Below are 19,783 nucleotides of genomic sequence, written 5' to 3'. Positions count from 1 at the left end.
TGCTTTGTACCTGTCAATGGTAGCATTAGTGTAACCGATGGGGGACCTAGAACAGAAGACAGACACTTCAAATATGCAAACAGAGTATATAGAAGGAAGCCACAAGAAATAAATAGACAGCACACTGAGCGGGAACGGCCTGCCCCCTAGAGGAACTTCTTTATTACATAGAAGCTTTACAAGAATCCAAGGCAAGGGTGTTGGCAGCACCAAATTTTCCATGTATACTCGTCAGCTTTTCACATAGCATAAATGGGACTCTGGCCATGCTGTATTCGAAAGCCAGATCACATCAAAGCCTCAAATTAGTCCCGAACAGTCCAAAAGACTGTCTTCAAATCTGTCCCAAACAATCCTTATTGTTGTCGGTTGGCGTGAACATTCAGTCTGTACAAAGGCAGAAGATGAGAGATGAAGACGACTGCTTTATGGCCAGCTCCTTGCGAAGGGTGCTGCTGTACGGTCAGCACCTCTGCAGCAGCCAGTAAAGAGAGAGAGAGTACACGCTGCTGATGCCGACTTGTAGGCGACTAGCGAAAAGCAGAAGCGCACAGCTGTTGGCCAGCCTGTAGGCGACGAGCTCCAAAACAGAGGAGAGGAGAGAGAAGAGATAGTAACCGTATGACCAGATTCTGTAGAGAGAGTTTTTGCTGCAGCTGGCCTGTGCTCTTATGGGCATGCTTTTATAAAGGACAGCCCCTCCTCATGCTTTTCACGATTCAGCCTTCCCCTTAATAAGATAAAGTTGGCTATCCTTTTTTAGCTATGCTTTTCCTTTTCTTTGCCAAAAGTGTCCTTGGCTGCCTTAAGTATTCCCCTTTTATGCTTTTCTCAACTTGTTGCCCGAGTTTGTACCTAGGCGCCTCCTTTTGTTCAGGGATTCATGCCCAATGCTTGGTCAAACTTTATTTACGTCTGAACACATTGACTTATAAACCTTATAAGTCTCATATATGATTAAAATCCATGTTACACATGCTTTGTGGCCATCTTTCAGGCCAATCCTTGCGGATGAATGCTCCAGCTTCGTTTTGTTGAAAATCCCCGTTCTCACCTTGGTTCCGCTTTGCGTGTGGGCTTGCCCCAAAACACCGATCAAAGCTGGTGAAGGGACCAACTGGTGACATCCCCTCTGCCTTATAAACAGTTGTCCACAACTGTGTAAGTCTGATACCACGCGCATACTCTTCAAGTGTAGCAGATCCACTGCCAATCAAGAGTTTCCAACCACAGCCACAGAAAAGAATACTTCCACGAGAAGTTTCTGTAGCCAATAGGCACCGTTCATACTGGGAAATGTCCAGGCTGGTGACAATGAAACTTTCTCTTGACCTTGTACACCTGCTTTGTACCAGTTGGCTTCTTGCCTGGTGGCAAGTCCACAAGATCCCATGTGCAATGTTTTTGGATTGCATCAATCTGTTGTTGCATGGCTTCTTGCTAGTGTTCATCTTCCTTGGCTTCCTCAAATGAAGCTGGCTCAGCTGTGTCACATAGGCTACTCAGGCATGCCTTATCTGCATTATCTCTTACATCTCTAGAACCAGTCTTGTGTCTTGCTATGCAGAGGAGCAGAGAGCTTGCTCTCTTGTAAGGTACGGACCAGCCAACGAGGCACCTGTGTACCTCCTCCAATGCTGTCCGCTCTTCTTGTACTACCTCCTCAATATATCATTGTTTGCAGTGGGCTGATTGTGGGGCTGAATCTTAGCACTCATATGCTGTCCATTAGGCATTTCATGGGGCTGGTCTGCTCTTCCTTCTACGCCCAATGGTAGTAACATATTTTGTGGGCCATTCTGAAAAGACCTACTAAACTCTGCAAGTGGCTGAGCTGAATTTTTAGCAAATACATCATCTCTGCTTTCAAAAATCCTTTGACTGCATGGATTGTAGAGATGGTATCCCTTGCTACCACTGTTGTAGCCGACAGATATGTATTTGATTGCCTTGTCATCCAATTTGCTTCTAAACTGTGCAGGCACATGAGCATATGCAAGGCATCCAAATGTCCTGAGGTAATCAACCTTGGGCTTTCGTTCGTACCAAGTCTCAAATGGGGTAACGGTTTTCAAGGCTTTTGTAGGGTATCGGTTCAAAACATGTGTGGCACACATGATTGCTTCCATCCAAAACTTATGAGGCAGACCCTTGCCTTTGACCATACATCAAGCCATTTCCATAAAGACCTATTCTGCCAACACCATTCTGTTGTGGTGTGTACGTCATTGTTCAAAGATACTTAATGCCATTTTCAGCCAAGTATGCTTTAAAAGCATTAGACGTGTATTCCCCCCCTTGATCTGTACGGAGGGTTTGCACTTTGCAACCTATCTCATTTTCAGCCCTTGTAAGTGCTGAATACACCTAAACACCTCAGATTTTTCTTTAAGAGGGTACACCCAAGAAACTTGGAGTAGTCATCAATGAATGTCTCAAAGTAAAGATGCTTTCCAAGTGTGGTGTCCTTATGGAACCACACACCACTGTGTACAAGCTGTAATTTCATTGAACCATCTTTTGGAAAAGCATTCCTATGCATTTGCCCAAAATGCACCCCTCACATACATGTCTTGGTGGCAGCTCGACCTGTGGCAATCCTGCACCATTTGATGTTTGTAGCAACATCAAACTGCCTCTTGCATGGCAGAAGTAGAAGTGACCAAACATGCATCTTGTGCTCTCTTTTCAAATGAATCAAGATGATACAAGCCTTGGTACAAAGTCCCAGAAGTGACTATCACGTAGTCCTTCTCTCTATTCGTCATTGTGCATCTGTTATCTCAAAATTGACCACCTAACCTCTTTTAGCAAAAGAGTAAATTGACAGCAAATTCTTCTTAATGCCGGGTACATAGAGTACATCTGTAATGCATATATGAGATCCGTATTCGGCTGTGAGAATGATCTCACCAATCCTTTTGGCAGGATAAGAAGAATTGTTAGTACATTTGACCTTCTTTCCTTCTGGGGCAGCCCTCAAAGACTTGCACAAAGTCCTAATATGTCTTGAGGCAGCACCATCAAAATACCATATGACCTGTTTCTCATTCACATTGAGAGATACATGCTCCTATGATGCATCATAGCTGCAAACCAAAAAAGCCCAATCATCCTGCACGAAATTAGCTGAATCATTAGCTTTGCCTGCAAAAGCATTAGAAGAGTCCACAACCAAACCAGATTCCTTCTTCTTCTCCTTAGCGTGTCTCTTCCTGCTCTCACTAATGTAGTGATCTGGCTTTTTGCAATAATGACACTTGCCCTTCTTTTTGGGCTGATCTGCATTACTTTTTCCTCTATTTGATGGCTATCCAGAATCAGACTTAGATTGATAGTAGCCACCCTTTGTCTTTCCTTTGCCCTTATCATCGGCAACAAAATCTTGATCACTGCCACGTATCAAGGAAGACTCATCTTCCGCGTTTGTAAAAGCAAAACTAGCCAACTCCTCAAACATAAGGGGTTGAGGTTTACCCCTCATTGACACTTGCTGAACATACAAAGCCAACTGCATCGCCTCCTGTACAATGCTTGCCACTGCTAGTTGTTCGCGCCAACACTGCCAACGTTGCCCATCAACATAGTTGCTTCAACTAGCTACGCCGCTTGAAACACAGTGAGCTCAGTCCACGTTAGGAGCTGTAGAGCTAGCATCACCATGTTAGTAGGTGTACAATGCACCATCCCGTCATTGCCATACCGCTTTTAGTCTACTGACGTGAAAGATTGGATGAACTTTCACATTCTGAGGTAGTTCTAGTCTATAGGCTACCTCTTCGATCTTTTCAAGGATCCGGATTTCGAAGAGGTCCATAGTACCTCCTCCAAAATGTGATTCACCCTCTTCGTCTGCTTGTCAGATTGAGGATCATTAGAGAAACGCAAACTCAGCTTGGTCTCCATTTTCTAGAAGACTAGTTGCCAGAAGTGTCTAGTAAACTTCGAGTCCCTATCACTCACTTTGTCACAAGGTAAACCATATAACTTGAAAAGCTGCTCAACAAATTGCTGTGCCAATTCAGGAGCTGTGATTGTTTTCCTTGTGGGTAAAAATCTTGCCATCTTTGTCAATCTTTCTACCACCACCCAAATGGCATCATGTTCTCTGTGAGTGCGTGGGAAACCAACGGTGATAAAGTCCATGGAAATACTCTCCCATTTACTATAAGCGATCCCCAAAGGATATAGCAGTCCTCTAGTCCTAAGGCGCTCAGCCTTGTTCACCTAACACTAACGACCATAGTCACAAGGGACGGTAACGGGGGACGGGGACGGGGACGGGGACGGGGACGGGACGGGGGACGGCCATATGTAGGGAACGGGGACGGGGGTAGGAACGGCACTTAAAAATTACTTTGTCAGTACCACCCACTCGCCTATACGGGCAAAGCTTGCATGTCCATGGCTGTGCACCACCTCCATGAGGGGATGGGGTGTGATTGACCTCATCCCACCATGTCCATCCCGTCGTCCTTCTACGGGTAGTTGGAACTTGAAGAGCCACTGCCACGAGGAGGATGCCATGGATGATGGATGCCTCCTTGTCACTTGATAGCTTGAGAGAGAGAGAGAGAGAGAGTGAGTGAGGCTTGAGCCTTGAAAGTTGAGGGAGAACTTGAGTGTGAGGATGGGTGGGTGTGTGTGTGTGTGTGTGTGTGTGTGTGTGATGCTTGAGAGAGAGTGTGTGTGAGGGAGAGTGTGTGTCTTGAGAGGCTACAACTTGCTTGTGTGAGAGCTTGAAACTTGAGACCTTGGCCCTTGAGGCTTGCCGCTTGAGGGAGAGAGAGTGTGTGTGTGTGAAGCTAAAGCTTGAAGTGTGAGAGGGAGTGTGTGTGTGTGTCTTCTTATAGGGAGGGAGGCAAGAGAGAGGCCAAGGCCCAAAGCCTCAAAGGCTCAAGGCCTATTGGCCAAGGCTAAAGGCCCATGAAAAGCCCCTCCCAAACGGCCAAAAGAGAAGGTAAAAAATGTGACCATTGCCCAAACAGTAACCTGCAGGCGTTCCCATGCAGCCGTCCCCCCCACAACCGTCCCCTCTTGGATCCGTCCCCCTGGAACGCCGTCCCTTGTGAGGGACGCCCAGCTGGGGACGTCCGTCCGTCCTTGTCCCCCAGTGTTCCCGGGACGGCGTTCCCCCGTTCCAAGGGTCCGTCCCCTCCGTCCCCTGTGACTATGCTAACGACACTTTATCACGTAGTCCTTGATTGCTGCCCTCATCTTGGGCCTGTAAAACAGACGTTTAACAAATCATAGGTTTGTTGTACACCCAAATGACCTACTGTAGGAGCGTCGTGACAGTCATAAAGGACCCTCCGCCTAATCTTAGCACCATATCCGGCACACAAACTCTTATCATTTTCGAACAACAACCAATTCTGAGTAAGATACTGACCTCCAGCCACCTTGACAAGTGGAATGATCCTTGAGCTCTGGTTTGTAGTAATGGAGCTCCTTGCCTAGACCTACTGCCAAGCCTGACTAAAATCTCTATCGGTCTCACATAGCCCTCTTAGGGAATTGTAAAGACTAGCCTGAATCTTGGTGAAACTCAAAAGATCCACCTCCCCAATCCAATTGAATGCATCTGCGATCCTGTGTGTAAGCTACCCTTCTGATACCAAATTTCCATATCCAAATCCTACATTAACTTTGCCCACCATGCCTTCTTCCCCCTCAACTCAAGTCTATCACAGAAATACATGATTTACTCATGGTTGGTCAAGACAATATTCAATAACCGCATATAACTGTTTCTCTTGAGTATGCCATCCGACGTCGGTTTTTGCTTTCAAAAGCGACACGTCATCTCTCCTGGAATGTCACATGCGCGGAAGCCTTGCTGTACTGATGCACAACCCTAAGCCTACTTAAGAACATCGATGCTAATTAATGAGATAAGATAGAGGAGAGGAGAAGAGAGAGTATTTAGTGTCAGGGTTTGCTTGTATTACTATGGTACAAAAAGGTAACTTAATGCTTGTACATGTAGGGCTATGGTCAGCCCCATAGGGGTTAACTAGGCCCCTTACACATGAGTCTATTGATGCTAGAGATGAATGAGATGATCAACTACCGAATGCTCTATGCTGAATTATAAGTGATGCTTATATATGTGAGAAAGGGGCTGGTTGGCCAGCTGCTCAGGGGTCGGCTTCTTGTGTGGACCTGAAAATGCCATCAATCATTTATAAAATGATGCGCTTCTTGTGTGTAATGCCCAACCTGCTGCCATGCTTGATATTACCTGGCCGACTGCTCCAGGGGTACCAGTAGGCTGCTGCCGACAGCACACGTGGAAGCTGTCCACAGGGTACTCCAATGATGATAATGATGATGTGATGCTGCTGCTGATGATAACGTTGATGATGATACTTTTGATGCTGATACTGATAGTTCTAGTAATGATGATGATGGTAATACTGATTAAGATGTTGATGATGACTTTGATGTTGCTGCTCTAATCAGGGATTCAGAGAGGCACGGGTGTGCACATGACATTCCCTTCTGCTGAACTTGATGACGGGGTGGACACTCTGTGATCCTTCCTCCCTGGACTTCTATTGACTTTGAACTGCGACGGACTTTCTACTAACTTTGACTTTACTGACTGATATTTTTGTCTGAACACATTCACTCCTGATCTCCACTTCCAAGTCTTCGATGAAGAACAGAGCATCTGTTCATTGTTGTCCCCATGCCTGCTCTTCCCTTACCCTTAACACATCGTCGGGTCACCTACCGGAACTGATCATGCATGTTGCTAGGCCTTTGGAAATGATCTGGGACGTTAATGAGGCACTGGGTATGATGTTGGCTGCTTTTTGTATTTAAAAAAAGCCTGCCACGCTGGTTGCTTTTTTAAAGAATGGGGTTGCCGTCAAAAAAAAAAAAACACGTGTGAGGTCCTTCAAAAGCTAAAAAAACGTGGAGTCCTAAAAAAACCGTGAAGGCTGAAAAAACACGGTACCCTGGCTACATGCCACCTGTGAACAACAGGAAACGAAAAAAAACAGGATGCTCTTGGTTCTCTCTCTCTCTCTCTCTCACTCACAGCCTACAAGGCTTCCTTCAGTTGCCTTCGCCCACGTGTAAACAAGCAAAGCTTTCCTTTCACTTGCTGTCCTTCACGACCCACTTCTTGACCACAACACTCCCACATGGGTTCCAACGATGCAAAGAAAACGAATAGTTTTAAAATCAGAAAAAAGTAGGCTATGCCATGAAACTTGTACCTTTCCTTTGATCTCCTCTCCATACCTGCCGACTTGCACGCCCTCAAGGTGCACTCTGATACCACTGTCGAACCTTCAGGATCTCCTCGTAGGGCATACCTGCAACAAGACTCCAAACCTGCAAAACAAAACCATAAAACCATGAAGGGGGTGCAGGCCTAACTCACCACCCAACCATGACAGCCGAGGGCAAAGCCCACAAGTCTTGGCTGTCCCCACCGAGCCACGAGCTGAGCTGACTAGCTAGACGTACCGACCAGCCTCTACCCCATGATGTCCTATACCGCCATGAGGCTACCCTCGTGGGCCTCAAGACTGCTGCTGGCCTCGGTTGCATGAAGCAAGTGCATGTCTTCACTAGATCCAAGGTGCTTACCATAGAGCTCTCGCATAGCCTTGCTAGATTCAGGCTCCTTACCGCAGAGCTCTCGCATAGCCTCGTGAGACTTTGACTAACTGATTGACCCTGGCCACCCTTTTATAGGCTCTTGGCTGGTGAGTGGGCGTCCACACATGGGTATCTGCCCGTGAGTCCATCCCCAGCCCAGCTCGCCAATCTGCCTGCCTGGCTCCAAGCTACCCCAAGCCTCAAAGCCAGTCTTGTGTGCCTGCTACACATGGTACATACACTCTGTGCACATGATAGGCCGACTGCTCCAGGGGTACTAGTAGGCACCTGCTGATGAATGCTGATGATGATGATAACGATGATGACGTTGATGAAGATGCTTCTGATGTTGATACTGATACTGATAGTACTACTAATGATGCTGATGGTAATACTGATGAAGATGTTGATGATGACTTTGATGCTATTGCTCTAATCCGGGATCTAGATAGTTCATGCCGAAAATTAGCCATGGCACGGGTGTGCACGTGACATGGAATAAGGCAACGCCTATGGCAAAATCACTGGCATTAGTCACGACCATGTATGGTTTGCCAGGATCCAATATAGCGAGAACTGGTGCATCTCTCACATTAGCTTGATCATTTTAAAATCTTGATCAAGCCTCTCATTCCAAGTAATGTTAGAAAGGGGAACGGTTGTGTCTGAATACTCCTTCACTGACTTATTAAGGAAGACCGTGAATCCTAAAAACGAACGAAGCTTGTCTGACAGTGCGAGGTACTGGCCGATCCAAACCTTCTAGATCCACTCAAGATCTATGCTCATCGCATCTTTGGTTATCCGACGACCTAGATATGTGATTTCTTTGCAAAAGAATTCACACTTAGAGATTTTGCATACAATCGTTTACGCCGTAGTATCCCCAAGACGTGCTTGAGGTGCTCTGCATGCTCCTTCAAAGAACGGCTATGTATCAAAATATCATATGAGAATACCACGATGAGTTTTCCTAAACAATCCCGAAAGAGGTCGTTCATCATTTGTTGGAAAGTAGCAAGAACATGGGACATCAATTTTGTGGGACCCATTAGTCTAGCTCGTAATACCATGGCTTTTCTTCTGCTTTTTCCTTGTGTGATTCTCCCTTCTGAGTTGATTGCTCCCTTTTTGAATTTTGATTCTCCACAGACTATTACACAAAATGCATTGAAGCTAGGGCCACAAGAAAGGCCAATGCGAGGTCCATGGCAAAATTCCTTTACGAGTGCATGATCACTCGCTTTGGGTGACCTCTTGAGATTGTGAGTGACAATGGCACCCACTTCATTAATGAAGTAATACAATTCTTGTTTTACAAGAATTTTTGGTCATGCACCAAAAATCTTCGCGTTATTACCCCCAAGCCAATGGCCAAGCCGAATGCACAAACAAGACCCTATGCGCTATTCTGACCAAGACCATAGAGGCAAGTTGCAATGACTAGGAATAGTGAGCCCAAAAGGTAATACGAGAAACTCGTAATGACCATATTTGGTTCGAAAACCTGTCTCCTCACTAGGAGGCTACCCTTTTGGGAGTGTGTGTGAAGCGACTTTCGTACTTTAGGTCACTCACTTATCATTTTGTACTTGCGTTGTGGTACACTCACGATTTTTTCTCTTTGTGTGTATACCTGCATGCATGTGTGGTGCATTGTTGCAATTCGTAACCATGATCCCAACAAAAGTCAGTCATAGATGTGTGTCTGGTATTTTGCCTCCTTGCCTGTTGCCTCAATAGTTGGTCTCTATGGTACCTCAGTTCTAATAGGCATATAGTCCTAGACATCTCTCATCTTTGTAATGCATTACTTGTGATAGGGGGCCGAACCCCTCCTTGAAGAGGGTGTGGTAGCATCCGTGTATCTAGTAGAGTGGGCATCTAAGTATGTGATGCTCCTCTGGCACTATCTTCTTTGTGCTACATAGCCTACATAACCAAATGTTTCGTGGGATGCCCTTTGCTCTCCTTGTCTCAATCTAGAGAGAGAGAGAGAGAGAGAGAGAGAGAGAGAGCGTCTACTAAAGACCCAATGGGCCTGTGAGACCAAAGTGATACAATAATGTCTATGGCATATCTCATCATATCTCATGGAATGGAAAATAAAATAGAAACAAAACATAAACATAGCTATCTCACTGGGGTGATACAAAACTATCCATGGAAACTCATCATGGAATACTAGGAACATAGAAACATGAGAGCAGCATCAGCTCCCAGTAGATGGTATACCACTCTCCAAAATATCAAGCATGTGGCTAATGAGTATGGCCGAGAGGTCTCCATTAGCTATGTCACGTGGAAAGGTAGCTCAATGGCGGTGGAGCATTTCTTCCCGGCCTGAGGTAACTCCTCTCGGGCGAGGTGGGTCTGGAGCAGCTCGAGGTGGGTCCACGAGATGCATTGTATCGGTGTCCTCCACCTCCTGGGTCCGGAAGAAACTGGTGATGGTTGGCTGGCGAGGGAGGGGGTGGGGTGGCTGGAGCCGAATCTCCCTTAAGAAAGTGTCCTTGTGTCTGCAGAGCTCAAGCAGGAAGAGGCCTAGCCTGTCCTAGATGAATATCTATCTTGGGAAGAGAGAGAGATGCTGAATGCTGATGGTGACTGAATGTTCCCTTCTCCAATGCTGAGGTCCACCCTCGAGATGCTGGCTTTCCTCTATGTAGGAAGCAGGATATGAACTTCTAACTGAATGCTGAATATGCTGATGACTCCCCTTGCTCCATAGGCTGGAAAACGCTGAGAAGTAGGAAGATATGACTAAAGGAATGATGCGCTTCTATATATGCTGAGTTATGCTACTGGTCGGCCAGTGTACTGCAGTCCGCCAGCCTCTGTCTGGGACCTCTAACGACTTCATAAATGCCTAATATGCTGCTGTCGGCTGCTGATAATTACGTCGACTAGCGATAAAGCCTAGTCAGCTGTTGTAATACTCCTGTTGGCTGGTTCCACACACCCTGACCTGATGTGATGTATGCACTAAATGCCCTGAATGCTTCATGTACTGCTGTAGGTGCTGTTAACACTCCCATACCATGCTGCACATGCTGTAAATGCTTGAATGCCTTTGCTTAATGCTCATGAATACTATCTGCTTAATGCTTATGAATGCCTAGAATGCCATGTCACCTATACACTAATTGGGTGTGCACGTGACACCTTGTGTCTGCGGAGCTCAAGCAGGAAGGGGCCTAGGCAATACTGGTCCGGGATGTCAATGATTCTAGAGAGTGGACCAAACCCGCCCCGAAGTAGATAGTGAAACCTCCACAGATCTCATAGTATACTGGGCTGCGGCATATGTAATGCTCCTCCGTCTCAACTTGTGTGGGGCATAATCGGCATATCCTCTTCTCTTTGGCTCTCCGTATGAGCTTCCCGGCTTTGAAGATGCGCTCAGCTCTACGTGTCTTCACTTTGAGGCGGTGGGATGAAACCCGTATCTGGCCAATTGCAATTTGCATGGCATGCATGGGATAGGCGAACACTCAAGTAGCTCGGTTGCTGGATGAATCCATCCTTAGTGAGTGTGAGGAAGTGATCTTTGTAGAAGTGCATCTTCGTTGGGAGCTCCAGAGGTGAGAGGTGTGATCCATGTGCAATGGGTGTAGAGCATAGTTGCATTCCGTACCCGTACTCATCTGATGTGTTCCTTCAGTACTTTCCGTGCCACTCCATACATAACGTACCTCGTACGGATAAGGTCTTCGTACCAAATATGAGGTTCAATGTACAACACTTGTTTGGTTCGTTTTTTAATTATTTTAGTCAGTGTGGTCATTGCTCAGTAGTTAATAGATTAGTTTTCATTTCAGTATTACCATTGTCTTTCATGCTATTTTTGTATGGATGCTAGATGTTTCTTATTTTATATACATACACATACACATACACATACACATACACATACACATACACATACACAATACACAATACACATACATACATACATACATACATACACACACACACACACACACACACACACACACACATACATATACCTGCATCTCCGGAGGTTTGACAGAAACTCAGTACGAAGGGCTTTGTGTGAATGTATGCTCTTATGTGTTTGTGTGTGTGTGTGTGTGTGGAGTGCGTGTGTGAGAGTATATCTTGATACAGAGTTCTACACCCACTATTGGGCACTGATGACATTAGTGGGGATGTCGTAGTATCTAGTCCATACTATGCATAATGGAGTTGATAGTTATATAGTCTTGTGGGTTGACTACCATGAGTATATAACATGCAGGTTCCTAAAAGGTGAATTTGGGCATGTTCTTGGATTCATCTAGGTATATAATTCAGCCGTATTAGCGGACATGCAGATTTCACATTGTAAAGTTTTTGTCTGAGTTGCCGCTAGTTGATATTGTGCTAATTCTTTCCATCTTTAGCGGTGCATTTACCCTATCAACTACTTATTACTGTACTAATTATTTCTATTTGCTACTTCTCTTAGTGCTAGGCTCCATTATGGCTAAGTCTGCCTTGCATCTCCGGAGGTTTGACTGAAACTCAGTACGAAGGGCTTTGTGTGAATATATGCTCTTAATTGTGTGTGTGTGTGTGTGTGTGTGTGTGGAGTGCGTGTGTTAGAGCGTATCTTGATACAGAGTTCTACACCCATTATTGGGCACTGATGACGTTAGTGGGGATGTCGTAGTATCTACTCCATACTGTGCATAATGGAGTTGATAGTTATATAGTCTTGTGGGTTGACTACCATGAGTATATAACATGCACGTTCCTAAAAGGTGAATTTTCCTGGATTCATCTAGGTATACACACACACACACACACACACACACACACACAAAGTAAAAAATGTGAACATACTTAAAGTACTTATCTTGATGCGTACTTTATGTACTCGTACCGTACACGTACCACACCACACTGTATCTAAAGTACACAACCACTATGGTGTAGAGACTGAGAAGATCTAACCGGATAATCTAGTTGGTATCCTCGTGAGAGAGCCAGAGAAAAGGGGAGTCCAAGCCGTACTGAAGGGGTGGTAGGCGGTCCATGCGGAGCCCATATACTGAGAACCAAGTGGAAACTAATGCATACCATACTCCAGAGTGGGCCTCAAGTGCTAGCTATCTCGAGGACTCCAGAGCAAGCCTCAGGAATCTGTGGGGTCCACGTGACCGATGCGATGGAGGTAGGTGATTTCTAGAAGAGTGCATCCACTACCATCGGGGCTGCAACAAACGTTCACTAAATACCCGAAGGGTCTATTATACCAAAAAGATGTCACATGTGATCCATGCATAGACTAGATGTCAAAACACTAAAAAAAAAGATACGGTCTACGTATTACGCAGGTCTTTGTGTGTATAAAATAATAATAGACATGGAGAGTGTAAATGTCCATGGAGGAGTAGTGCTCGAGATGTCCACCTCCCTATGGCGTATGAGGATGTCTGGAATCTGAAGTTGACGGGAGAGAGAAAAACAAGAAAGATATATTGAGCATCTACTAAAGGCCCAATGTCCTTATGAGACCAAAGTGATACAATAATGTCCATGTCATATCTCATCATGGAACAGAAAATAAAATAAAACAAATCAAAGCTATCTCACTGGAGTGATACAAAACTGTCCATGGAAATCTCATCGTGTCATCACGAGAGAGAGAGAGAGAGAGAGAGAGAGAGAGAGAGAGAGAGAGAGGCCCTAGGCTCTGATTTGTAAAGCCTGGTCTGTTTGTCCTCTGCTGCAGGTTAAAACAGAAAGTGGTACAAAAGTTAATGTTAATGATAGAGGCATATATAAGAAATGGAAAGAGAGGACACATTTGCATGTCTCTAACCAGGGTGAAGAGAACATATCAGCCCTTCAAGGAAAAAGAGGTATATACCTCCCAGAATTTCAATGTAGAGGTATTTTTGCATGAGGCCTGCTCCATGTCATGTGCAGTATGTTTAGCTTGCTAGTTTCTCTCTCATGTTTTCCTTGGTAAATGCTGTGTATGGGGTGTGCTGGGAGGTGCGCTTGCATTTTTGTTGTTGCCCGATTGGTGCTCTCCACAAGTTAAGTAGCATTGCCTTTTCTCATGTGAATGCTCCTTTTCAAACTGATCCACTGAGTCATTGCCTCTCAGGTCAAGCTAATGGAGGACTGTATCTTTGACCACATACTTGTTTCGGACTTTTTGTAACAAGGTTTCAGATTCATAGCTTTCACTGGGTGTGGGTTCAAGTGGCTTGTATATCAGAAAGGTTTTATTATGTCTGCCTCTAACACCTTACCTGCAACGAAGCATTTACTAGATGCTAGTTCTCAGGATGGCAACTGCTAGTGCAAAGCATCCAGGGGAGGGACTCTTTGTTTTATGGGACTCAAAGGGTTATTGCCCTAGAGATAGTCTGCTCTTGTATTAGCTTGTGTAAAGGTAGAACTATAGGTATGACAGGCTCTCAATTTTTAGAGTTTTCTTGAAAATGTTTGAGAAGAGTTAGCAAAAGAGGCAGGGAGGAAAATTGGCAATACACTAGATGCTAGTTCTCAAGATGGCGAGTACTAGTGTGAAGCATCCAGGGGAGGGACTCTTTCTTTCATGGGACTCACAGGGTATTGCCCTACAGATAGTCTGCTCTTTTATTAGCTTGTGTAAAGGTAGAACTGCAGGTATGACAGGCTCTCAATTTTGAGAGCTTTAAAAAAAATAAAATAAAAAAATTTCAAGAGTGACCAAAAGAGGCTGGGAGGAAAATTTGCACCACTCCTTTTTAGAATATTTTTTTGCATCAGTAAAATGTTTCGTGTCTTTTGCAGACATTTTATGAACAGCATGTTTTTCTCTCCCTCTTTCTCTTAGTTTCGCTTTCAGGGCTGCTTCAAACATTAAACACTGCAACACATGAAAGAGTTCTTGGCTGTATGAGTAAGAGAGCAGACATATCGGATGCAATTATTTTCTGTAGTAGAAGGGTCATTAAGCATGTCTGGTACGACTGTTGTGGCTGTATATTCAAGTTTAGAACCGTGACAGTAGCCGCATTGAATTCATAAATATTGCCCTTGGAAGCCTAGATCTCTGTTTGAGCTTTGATAGACACATGCATAAAATCATGTGCGTGCGAGCAATACGATTCGAGTATTCATGTTGTTATAATAAACTCGCAGGTACATATATACATGTCCCTTTATATACACATGCTTGTCTTGTGTGTTCGCTCATGCATGCATGTGTGGGTGTGCGGTGGGTGGGACTATCTGCCAAAGTTTTGAAAGTTACTTCTTTTTGTAGCTTTGTGCACTACCAATTATTCTTTGTCATGCTGGAAATCATTTAGTTGGAAAACGTAGTAACTGGTTTTCAGATGAGACTGGCTGTTGGCTTACTGTTCTCTTACTGTCTGTTATTTTCAGGTCCTCACAACAGGATGGATTTTGGAGCTAGTAATGGAAGAAAGAATACTGGGGGTAAGAAACGGGGGAGGATGCCTAATGCAAATGCTCGTGATGAGATCCGAAGCATTGAGGAAGTTCGGAAAACTAGACAACAGAAATATGCCAAGCATGGATTCAACGGGAGCAATGAGTTCAGCAAGGGAAAAGGAAAGTTCAATAAGAAGAAGGGACACAAAGGTGGTAAGGGAAAGCATGGATGAGATTAGAGCTTGAAAGCTCTGCTCAGTTCTACTGGCATAACCATCAAAGGTGTTCTTACCCTGCTTCGATCTAGCCTGTAGACGAGCCTTGTCTGTAATATCACCACCTTAGAAACTCAAAGGAGTTGGTGACTTGTGTTGTCCTTTCTCAACCAATCAATATAGACTTGTGCATTTGTGGGGGCAATGATTTTAAGATTCTCTCCCAGAGCCCAGGAATGCTGTTTTGGACTTCTCTCTCTCTCTCTCTCTCTCTCTCTCTCTCTCTCTCTCTGCACACGCAAACGCACACGTACACGCACATATCTACACATCCACGTATACATGCGTGCGCATATACGTGGGTGTGTAGAAGTAGATATATACATATACATGTGTGTGTGTGTGTACACACACACACACACACACGCATGCACATCTATATAACTTGTGAGTAGAGTAGAGTGAGACTAGTTGAGAATGCTGTGCCCTCTGTACGTTACACCCCTTAGTAGACATCCATCTGGAAGTGTGCAATTTTTCAATGCTCTCTTTGAAAGAATCAATGAGGATCGTGAATTATTTCTTTGAATTTCCCTCATGTATCATGTACCGATCCTACTCTACAACCCTATAACTGAGCAAAAAATATGGCAATTTTTTTTTTCAGCCATCTGAAAAATTGATTGCATAATGCAAATGCGCAAGTAATCATTGTTACAAAACACGGGGGCTAGGGAGGATCAAAGCAAGTGGTAGAGCCCATATATAATAACCAAGCTAATTAAGAAATGTCTTAAACAAGGAAAGAAAAATAATGTGCTCCAAAATCATCCAAAGTCTACTCATGAAATTCACTTTAAAGGTGATGCCAGTAAGTACATCGTCTATAGCTGCAGGGACTCCATCTTGACATCATTGCGTGCTTCACATTTAGCTTTCCGATTTCTCTCAAACTTGGCTTCTTCAGTCATAGTATGTGACACTTAGGAGTCTCTCGTACACTACTTGTATACTCTATTCATTCAAGCTTTGCACATACCATTTGCACGCAATCTTGTCGTGTGTACAAACTTGATAGCATTGGCAAGAATTGGAGCTTATTTCTCAATAATCATTAAGTTTCAAATATGAATTAGAAGGCTAGCCGTTGAGGGAGAGAGAGAGGGAGAGAGCAAGGGTGGGTCTTAATCAAATACTGGTTTATCTACCAAACATTGATCATTGCGGTCATCTAGAGTACATCACCATCTCGATTACGACCAAACTTTGGGTTCTAGTAAGACAGCTCTCCAAGGATAGAATTTCACTCTTTGGTGAGCTTGTTTACGTCAACCCGCTCAACACTCTCTCAAGCCTTGCACGGTTAAAAGTTTGGGAAAATAGGGTTCGCTTGTTTAATAATAAGCCTAGAAAGTGGTTCTTTTTTTTAAAGGTTTTCCTCAAAATCAATCAGTTATGTCTTCTTCCACATAACCAAGAGATCAACCATCTCTTGATGTAATTTCAAAGCTACCCACTTTTTCCATTCTTGTATGTGGTTCCTTTTGGAAGCTGTAGTCAAGTTTAAAGTCTTGAAGGTTCTGGTATATGCCTGAGTGCCCATTTGAAATTCCCAAGTTTAAGAGAACTTTTGAATCTTAGGAATCTTAGAATCTTAAGAACAAGATCTTCCCCCCTAACATTTTTTTAAACATATCAAACCACAACAGAAACAAGATGCATTCTTGTCCTTTAAGTGCTTTGAATGTTAACATACTACTAATAAAGTTGGCTAAGTCCATAAAAAGTGAGTAACCTTGGTGAGCCTATCGACAAAAACAAAAATGTTATCATAAAGTTCTCTAGTCTAAGTTTGTCCAATGATGAAGTTCATGGATATGCTTTCCCATTGAATTCTAGAACATACAAGAGCAGCATAGATCATGGTTTCTTTATAGACTTGGTAGCACTTAAGATACTTCACTATATGTGATTGCTTATACATGGCCAAGGAAACCTTTGCATTAGTCTTTTAAAAAACAGGGTGGCTTGGTATAAGACTGTCAAGACGATCACACATTGACTTGTCCTTTATCTTAGAGACGTTAGGTTTGCAAAACCTTTTTCATTGTACAACATGCTATGAACTATCTCTTACTTAACAAACTCAACTACTCTTCGTGGGACTTAATATAGGCATCTTCCATAATTTCCTTCTTAACAAGGTTGACGACCATACTGCCACTTTCGACTTTTTGCTCAAAGGGTCAGTCCCTCTCAGCCTTATATAAGTTCAAAGTCATACTCTTCTCTATCCACCATATTGTTTTGCATTCTATTGTGCTTAAGAAAACAAATGTTGCAAAGCTGATTGATCAGGAGTTTCACGTTGTAAGGAAGATTGATTGTTCTCATGCCGTTTTAGCTTGCATGACTTGTATGCTGCACGATTATCCTCTTGCATTAGAAGTGTCCCAAGTGCACTACAAGGGAAGCACTTCCTAGCTTATATAGGTTAAGTTGTGGTGCCATAATCAATGCTTACTTAATTTTTGAAAATGATGCTTAAATCTATAGGCAAAATAAAACACATTTCCTTCTCTTTGGAGGACTATGATGCATGTGAGTGTGTACACTTATGCAATAACAAGACCTTATAAATATTTCTCAATTATGTGTAACTTATGTGTATCAAGTTAAAAATAGAAGTGAAAAAACATATATATATATATATATATATATATATATATAGAGAGAGAGAGAGAGAGAGAGAGAGAGAGAGAGAGAGAGAGAGAGAGAGTGTCATTCTTATTAGACTTCATCACCAAGATTAATTTTTAAAGGCTACCTTACCTGCCAAATTTTTTTTTGGGACAAGAGCATGTATATTTCTAAAATCTCGTGTAATTTTTGGATAAGCATTTGCAAACATTGATATTTGGCATAAATGCATTGATCATGCTAATCAATGGAAATTGAAAAAATATGTAGGACCAAAACATTATAAGAGGTTTGCCAAAGTTCAAGGTGGATGAAATGCATAAAGTATTTGAAGCATAGTGATTGGACAAGCATGGTAATAAGCATGCATTTTCGAATGGTAAGAAGAATGTAAGTCAAAAACCTTTGGCTATGGTACACTCGTATGTTTAAGGACCAACTAAATTTGCATCAATAGAAGGATGCCACTATTATGTGACTTTTATTGATGCTCAATAGAAGGATGCCATTATTATATGATTACACTAGGAAGATGTGGAGGTATTTTATGAAAGAGAAAAGTGAAGTGTTTACCCCTTTGAGAGCTTTAAAGCTATGGTAGAGAAACATAGACACATGCACATAAAATTCATAAGGTCGATGGTGGGGGATAATATTTCTCCAATGAAATCAACGATTATTTAAGAGAGCATAGGATAAAGAGGCAGTTTACATGAACATACACCCCTCAACAAAATGGGGTTACAGAAAGGAAGAACATGCACGTTGTAAAAGTTACTCGTACAGAGTGACGAAGGGATACCTTACTATTTTTTGGCCTGAACAAGTGGAGTGGAGACAAAGGTAGCAACACACACAGATGCAATAGATATAGAGAGAAGCACCATCACAGTAGATTGATGAGAATGAGTGAAGTGACATGTTAAGGTTAGTCTCACACACTCATAAGAGTGTATATACATGATCGAGGGAAAAAATCTTGTGAGAAGGAAAAAAGTGTCCTAACCCATTATTAGCCTACATCCACACCACTACCATATAAAAGTGCCTTGGTCCATTATTAGCCTACGTCCACACATCACTACCATATAAATGGTTATGAATTTCCCTTGTAGTGATGATGTGAACATGTATAGAGATCATGTTATTGATCAATTCCCAATGGAAATAAGCCCAACACTTTTGCGAAAAGATTTAAACTTCTGTCATGAGATAGCCTTTGTGAAGATATTTGCCTCATTATTGTGTGTAGAGATATAAGCACATAATAATATCTTATATGTAATAAGCTTCTCCATGACATAATGATAATGTCGCTTAATGTGCTTTGTGTGAACATAAAACACTAGACGGCTAATGCACTTTGGCTATTAGTGAAGATGGAGGTGGGGGATTGCTATGCAACATTAAGATCTAGGGAAAGGTGTATGAGCCATATACACTCCACAATCGTCGTAAAAACTATCTTGTACTAAGCTTCATAGCTTGAAGTGGCCACCGTCGATTGCTTCTTGTTAAGCCTTGATATAAATGACTCACTAAGATGAAAGCAAAAGCCACTAATGTCGTGTGTCATAACATCTAGCCCAATTGGAGTCATTGGATCATGTAGTTGAATATCCCTCCTTTACAAAGAATAGCCCAAGGGACTAAGTCCCTTGTAAGTATTAGTTGTAAGTATTGGAACACCACTTGACAGAGCCTGCCAATGCTTACTTCTGAGACTGTGCATAAACCTACTTAACGCGAAGATTCCAAAATGAATATTTGGCTTTATATACCTATCCCAAGCATGGATTCTGAACTCTTTAGAAGAATGTTTGAGTATATAAGAACCCTGAACCCAT

The 19,783-nt window shown here is 43.2% G+C and overlaps 1 protein-coding gene across 4 annotated transcripts in view; it reads left to right on the top strand.

Annotated features, from left to right (window-relative positions):
• LOC147624411 (putative DEAD-box ATP-dependent RNA helicase 29) overlaps positions 1-15,441 on the top strand; it is a 54,045-nt gene extending 38,604 nt beyond the window's left edge. For all 4 annotated transcript variants that reach the window (XM_086819398.1, XM_086819400.1, XM_086819396.1 and 1 more), the window contains 2 exons: positions 13,361-13,490; positions 15,013-15,441. In XM_086819398.1, the coding sequence (XP_086675524.1) occupies positions 13,361-13,490; positions 15,013-15,254 (372 nt within the window). In that variant the 3' untranslated portion in view covers positions 15,255-15,441. The remainder of the gene's footprint in view (positions 1-13,360; positions 13,491-15,012) is intronic.
• Positions 15,442-19,783: the final 4,342 nt, after the last annotated feature.

This window comes from Cibotium barometz, chromosome 25, assembly GCF_041138505.1.
Source record: "Cibotium barometz isolate CiBa-2024 chromosome 25, ASM4113850v1, whole genome shotgun sequence".
NCBI classification, from domain to species: domain Eukaryota; kingdom Viridiplantae; phylum Streptophyta; class Polypodiopsida; order Cyatheales; family Cibotiaceae; genus Cibotium; species Cibotium barometz.
The sequence above is the reverse complement of the archived record's forward strand: the minus strand, read 5'-3'. Positions and strand labels throughout refer to the sequence as shown.